Source organism: Sardina pilchardus, chromosome 13 (assembly GCF_963854185.1).
Source record: "Sardina pilchardus chromosome 13, fSarPil1.1, whole genome shotgun sequence".
Classification (NCBI taxonomy): domain Eukaryota; kingdom Metazoa; phylum Chordata; class Actinopteri; order Clupeiformes; family Clupeidae; genus Sardina; species Sardina pilchardus.
The window spans coordinates 24,120,789-24,128,288 of NC_085006.1; the positions used below are offsets into that span (position 1 = coordinate 24,120,789).

At 43.0% G+C, this 7,500-nt stretch overlaps 1 protein-coding gene across 1 annotated transcript in view; it reads right to left on the reverse strand.

Annotated features, from left to right (window-relative positions):
* Nucleotides 1-7,500, reverse strand: part of LOC134099880 (latent-transforming growth factor beta-binding protein 4) — a 73,527-nt gene that overhangs the window by 44,116 nt on the left and 21,911 nt on the right. Inside the window, exons 3-4 of the mRNA XM_062552906.1 lie at nucleotides 6,909-7,192; nucleotides 4,431-4,533 (exon numbers count right to left, since the gene is read on the reverse strand). Coding sequence (XP_062408890.1) covers nucleotides 4,431-4,533; nucleotides 6,909-7,192 — 387 coding nt within the window. The remainder of the gene's footprint in view (nucleotides 1-4,430; nucleotides 4,534-6,908; nucleotides 7,193-7,500) is intronic.

Genomic DNA, 7,500 nt, shown 5'->3' on the forward strand with positions numbered 1-7,500 from the left:
GTCTCCCTGAGCCCTGTGCTATCGTGAAGCATGAAGCTTCTAGAACTCCTACAGCCCCCTGTAGCGTCATATAGAGACGCATGTCTGGAAATGGTGTTCCTGAAATCCCACTCGCCCTCATAATCCTTCCGAAGCACTGAAATATGTGTATGTGTTTAAACTGAAGCACCGAAATATATGTCTGTATTAAACTGAAGCACTGAAATATGTGTATGTGTTTAAACTGAAGCACTGAAATATATGTCTGTATTAAACTGAAGCACTGAAATATATGCCTGTATTAAACTGATGCACTGAAATGTGTGCACGTGTTTAAACTGAAGCACTGAAATATATGTTGGTGTTTAAACTGAATCACTGAAATATGTGTATGCGTTTAAACTGGAGCACTAAAATACAGTATACAGTATGTCGGTATTACAGTTTTTTTCAATCGCTAACAAGCGTTTGTCCATTCATTTGACACATTTTCAAAACTCTAAACACAGTTAGCACAACATCGGTCTTTTGTGGCCATACCATTCACACATTTCATGTAGTTTTCACACAGTATGCAGTCAGTGAATACATTTCCACAATGCTTACATTTTCTTAACAGACAAGCTATACCTCTTAACAAAATGATGGATCGTTTTTCTATTATTTACGAATGTTAACACACAACATCCCACAATAGCAAACACAATATTCCAAACCTTAGATACAGTATAAAAACCTCTGCTTCTGCAATGATATCAGTTCAAAAGCAATATACAGTATCTCAGCTGATAATACTGTAAACAAACAATTGAATAAATGACACACATGATGTTGGGTAAATTGGGCCAACCACAGCCATTTCCAGTTTGGCTTAGACTCAGTGGCAGGGGTTATTTTTTTTTATTTATTTTTTTTCATATGACATTGACACAGTAAAAGGAGGACTTTGAGGAGTGATGTTTTTGGAAACAAAAACAGAAAAAGACAAACACTGTGATGTCTGTACGAGGAAGAGTACGAGCAAGGGGCCCAGGAAGAAGGGCAGGCCAGTGAAAGGAGCAGTGAGAGGTGCATGAGCAGAGAGAGGAGCAGGGCCAGGGAGAAGAGTAGGCCCAAGGAGAGGGCAAGGTAGAGGTGTAAGAATGTGTGGTGGTGGCATTCCAAGGGCTGCAAGAACAGTAGTCAGTGTTGAAATTTGTGCCACTATCATTGCCCATGTAATCAACCTAGGCCTTTCACTAAGAAAGGCTGGTGAGAATACATGTAAATAAAATATCAGATGCAATGTTGATGACACGGTCATTTTGTGTTTTTTTTTTCTCCCCTTTTTACCTGGGCTGTTTGCTGTTGCTGTCAGAATGCTCTTGTGTTTCATGGATATTTTGTTCACTGCAATGCTGTAAAACTTGTTCTGTTCTATCATAGTCTACTGTAATCAGTATTTATACTGCACCTCCTGTAGGCCTAGTGAACAGTAAAAAAAAAAAAAGATTTGCTTTTAACTGGAATGCATTTGAATGTGAACATTACATCTGGACATACAGTTCCCAACCAAGAAATTTAGTGTAAAAATGCTGGATTGCATGTTTTGCATGCAAATACCTGTAAAACTGAAACATAAAAGTCTATGCAGTTTTTGTAATGTCAACAGTAGCCAGTATTTTGAAACCTAGTGTACTCTGATTGACTGCATGTATCTTGTGAAGTGAAAACAAGCTTCATTCTTTGACAAAATAACTTCATTTTGAGTCAGGTTTCCAGTGTTTTGGCAAAGTTCGTGTGTGCAGAGAAATGACGAGTTAGTGTATATGTAACAAAATGTGGTGTAACAACATGGAATGTGCTTTTGAGAAGAAAATGATCCATTTGGCCAATTGTGTTTTGTAGGTGAGAGTCTGTGTTTAGAGTTTTGAAAATGTGTCAAATTAATGGACAAACGCTTGTTAGCGATTGAAAAAAACTGTAAGCTGAAGCACTGAAATATGTGTTTGTGCTTAAACAGAAGCACTGACTATACATGTTCCTCAGGACCCTAGGCTGGCTGATTCAGGTACACAACCTTATTTTAATATTTTATTATGACATTATTTGAGTGTAGTTTAGCTTTGGTCGAAAACTAGCAATGTAACAACCAAAAGGCATAGCCAACAACAGCAACAACAGAACAGTTGACAATGATAGGCTTGCTAGGCTGCTAATTCATTGGCGAAAAAATTGGCGTCCTAAAAAAAAATAACAGGGTGGTACAGCCAGGACCAAATAAGTGCCTAGTGCCAGCTTAGGCAACTAGTATGATAGACATGTTTCTTCTCCTGTCCTTCACATGACTATACTCAGTGCACATTCATTTGACGATGATACCATTACTGGTTGGCTATAAAAAAGTATGTTTAAATAGGTGCACATTGTTGCATACTATGTCTTCGGAGCCGTTAAAGGCTAAATATATGTGATATAAAGGATTACCCCTAAGGCATATTTTTAAATCAGATTTTCTCAACCTCTCCTTGACTTTATCTACCTTGGGATACAATATGCCCCTCCCTTTTAGGAACAGAAGGGCGTCATAAAAAAATAAAAATAAAAAAAAAACATCCCCATTAAGAACTTTTTGGTGAGGGCTGACTGAGTCACCAGAGAGCATTCTGGCTTTGAGAAAGTGCAAAATAAACGCATACTTTCCACCACACATTACGGCAGGAAAACATGATGCAATTGTTTGTCTTTTTGTTTGACTTATGCCCTCATTTTTGTTTGTTTGTTTTGTTTTGTCTCGGTATTTATTCACACTCCAGAGATCTGAGCACAGGCCCAAGAGGCGACGATGTGTTCTTTCCTGAGCTGGCACCAGCACCACACTGTGCTACACAAATGCATACACACACACACACACACACACACACACACATAGCATCGCCATGACCTTATTGCCTTATTGGCACGGTCAAAACCAAAACATCTAAAAATGTAAAACTTAAAGCTCAAAAAAGAACACGTACGTCAGAAGCGTCAGTATGTTCAGGCTGGATGATTTTCCCTGTCTTGCATGAAAAGAAAACAGAAAAGGGGCAAGCACTCACACTCACACTCACACTCACACTCACACACACACACACACGCTAGGCAAGCACACACACACACTAGCACACACACACACTAGCATGCACACACACGCACACACACACACACACACACACACACACACACACACACATTTGACATGCTAATTTTAGTGTTTCCATTACATAAGCAGCGCTCCATCTTGAGTCTGGCAGGCCACGGCGTGTAAGAAAATATCCCCAAGCCCTGATAATGATGATGAAAATTGTTTGCAAAAGCCCACGCTGACAGATGGAGAGGTGACAGGCCATCCTTTCCGTCCGGCTAAATGTCCTCGGAGCGCCGGCGAGATAGAGAGGAGCGAGCTGGCCAAGCTAAAGCCCAGCATGGCCAAGGAATTCCCTGTCAGATTAGGCAGGTCTGAAGCAAGACATGGCAATGAAGCAACGCTTAAGTAACGTAACCTCAGACACACACACACAGTCAGGCGCACACACACACGCGCACATACGCACACACACATACACATACACACACCCACACAAATCATACCATCTTTTTAGTTTCATAACCACCTATTTGGACCCCTTGAAACTCTAGAGCTCTAGTTTGCATGTGTGCACATTTCTCTTTCTCTCTCTCTGTGTGTGTGTGTGTGTGTGTGTGTGTGTGTGTGTGTGGGTGTGTGTGTTGTGGAAATAGAGAGACATACTGGTGATGAAATTCAGTCCCCTAAAATGTCTCTAATGACCGTCACCATATAAAACATTATCACTTTGCATAACAAATGGTTGTTTGTCTAAAAAAACATATTGCGTAACTTGTGGTTGTTTGTTGTTGCCAGAATAACCAATAGTAAAACTTGTTGTGTCGCTCAACTTGGCTGTGAAACAAACCTCTACATGTAGTACTCAAATGGCACAGCAATATTGTAATCTTCCAAATTTCCCTTGGGAATATTGTAATCTTCCAAACTTCCCTTGGGATCATCATGTCAGCAAAGCGCTCTGCCATCTATCTAAGTCAGTTTATCTAATTCAACACAGCTAGCATTGCATCAGCCTAAGAATATGTCCTCATTTAGTTACTACTAACACATTGCCACATCCCCATATAGCCATATTCCCATATTCCCATATTCCTACATTCTCATATTGTCATATTCCCAAATTCACATATTCCTACATTCCCACACTCCCATATTCCCACATTCCCATATTCCATATTCCAATCCCTCATTGGAGCGTGTCAAAGGGGAGCGTGGAGTGATTGGTGGGAGGACAGGTGAGTTCAGGTGTGCGGTCCACACACTGGCTGTGCAGGTGTGATTGGTGGGAGGACAGGTGAGTTCAGGTGTGCGGTCCACACTCTGGCTGTGCAGGTGTGCTTACCTGAGTTGGGTGGGCACATGGTGCACTCGTTGATGCCCCAGGCCTTGCCGATGCCACGGCAACAGGTCTCCTGGCTCCTCAGGCCTGGCAGAGGTGAGCTACACTGAGGGGCAGAAGGGCAAACAGGAACAGGAGGGGTTACACACACACACACACACACACACACACACACACACAAACACACACACACACAGATACTGATGCAATGATCACGAGTCTCCTGTAAGGCTGTAAGGACCAGACTAACTCTTATGCACACTTACACACTCACACACACACACACACACACACACACACACACTCACTTATGCACACTTGCACACTTACACATACACACACACACAAACACACACTTACACACACACACACACACACACACACACACACAAATATGCGTAAATACAGAACTGATGACATGAGACGTTATGTGTTTACCACATCAATCTTCACAGTTTGACATGTTTGACAACATTCACACCACATCCATTATCGCTGAACCACTTAGTTCTGTTCCCCTAATCAAGGGACCGATTTTGCACCAGGCAAAGATCCCTCTGGAACCGTTGGCTGATTGAAATCAGTGATCAGTCATTCACTTCTCTGTTGATGGTTTTATGGTCTCAGGGGCAAAACTCAGCTGCGCTCCGAGACCAATAACAACAAAAGCAACAGCAGTGGAGAAGGAGTCAGGACTGTGTTCAGTGTGCATCGAGGAGCCTTAGATGAGACAGGATTAGCGTGTCAAAACGCGCAAATAAAATGAAATAAAACTAAACAGAACACGCCATCTGAACTCTGGCCATAAGCACACTAGCTAGGACTCTGCCTAATCCCCCAATTACACAAGGAACATTGGAGGTTCATCATGTCCCCTCGCAATGTGTGTGTGTGTGTGTGTGTGTGTGTGTGTGTGTGTGCGTGCGTGCGCATACTGCATGTGTGTGTGTGCACACATACTGTATGTGTGTGCGCGCATATGTGTATGTGTGTGTGTTTGAGTGTGTGTCCGCACGTCTGTGTGTGGGTGAATTACAGCACGTCCCCCAACTAACCTGTCAACAACCCCTTCTCCCCAGCTGAAACAATAGGCCCTATACAGTGCACATCTATCTGAAGCAATGACAGGCCTAATTGAGCCCAAACGATACTGCGGCTGGATGATAGGTTCATGGACTGGCCTTGGGATGTCGTGGCCATAGCCTGTCACACACTACGCTTTAGTGTTTTTTTAGTGTTTTTTTTTTTTTTCGACATTTGATTGCATTGATTTCTCTACTGAACAAAAATGCTGTCAGCCAGCAGCTACAGAATGGCCACAGATATGGAGTTGAAGAGGGAATTTAAAAAGGGTATTCTATTTTCAGTCTGTGAAGCATAGGACCAACATCTAAATGCTCTATTAGTGTATTTATATTTGTACTCAGTGTGTGGGCAGTATGTATGCTAACTTCACTGAAGCACAGCCACATAGGTATTGGTATACCATAGTTATGTATGTATAGGTAACATTAGAGATCAACACCTACAGTACAATTCTGTATGACTGAGAATGGTTAGATAGTAAACTGACATTTGAAAGTAATTTAAACTATGTTGGACTGTTACTATGTGATGTATATGTATAAATGTATGTGAGCATATGTCATGGCGGCTAATTGATTACAGGTTAGCTCAGACGAATCAACTACAAGGGGTCAGGCCGAAACGCTTTTTCAATAAACTGGCATCGGAAAAAGAGTGTATGGTCTCCCCCAGTTTATCTAGATAGTAAACTGAAACACTCACACACACACACACACAGACCAGATAGAAGTGAACAGAAGTCATGATGACACTTTACTTCTAGTCTCTGCTATGACATTAGTATGACCATAAATTATAAACTTGTTATGACACACACACCCCTTCATAAGTCATCATACAGTTGGCGCCCCTGTAATTGCACAGCGGTCCTCCCATTGCCAGTAATTCTCATGATTTCATATGTTGCACAAGCTCATGTCACATGCCATTGAACTGCTGTAACAACAAACATGTCAGAGACTGATCTGAAAATTAATGATACACTTACAATAATACAAGTACAATAACAGAACACTGATCAAATGTTACGGCTGATGACATAATTATGATACATGGATCTGACATATTTCAGAGTTGTGCTATTACTAATGATAGAGAGTTTGAGTGAAATACAGCTGACTGAAAAGAACAAAGAAGAGACGTTGAAAAGGTCTAAGGTCTAGGCGCATGCCAACACACACACACACACACACACACACACACACATACAGTACACACACACACACACACACACACACACACACACACACACACACACACATCCCATAATATACCCACAGAATATGACTATACCCACCAAATATACCCATGACTACTACCCCTGCTAACACCATCACCTTCTAATACACTCTCTCACACACACACACACACACACACACAGGGTGGAGAGCTCACCTGTCCGTTGCGGACCTCCCTAAAGCAGTACTTGAAGCCGGAGGCCTCTGTGTAGGTGGCGTCGCCGCGGATGGTCTGCGCCCGCACCTGAGGGGGAGGAGCCTCGGCCCGTTCCCCTGGCAACAGACCCCTGCGAGCTCCCGAGGTGCCCGAGGACGACCAGGTGACAGTCTCGGAGCGCTCTTGGGACGAGGCGACGGGCCCGTAGCCCACCTTCAGCACCTGGTGGATCTTCACGCTGGCCTCCGGAGGGTGCTGCACGCGCACCTTCACCATCCCCGCTCCTGCAGAGACGAGCGCGCACACACACACACACACACACACACACACACACACACACACACAAACATGTGTAAATACAGGACCTTCCCCATCCCCGCTCCTGCAGAGAAGAGCACGGTCTTACTCCACATCACAGCTCCTATGCACCTTTAAGCAGCATTCAGCATTCCATAGGTGCAAGGCCCTATTGCTTTTGTTAATAGCTATCGTTATGGTTATCATTCTTGATGTGAATGGCCCTTTGCTCTCACATTACAGTTCACTTAACTCCCATTCTGGCGCACCTGCACCTTCAAATTCACATTCCATT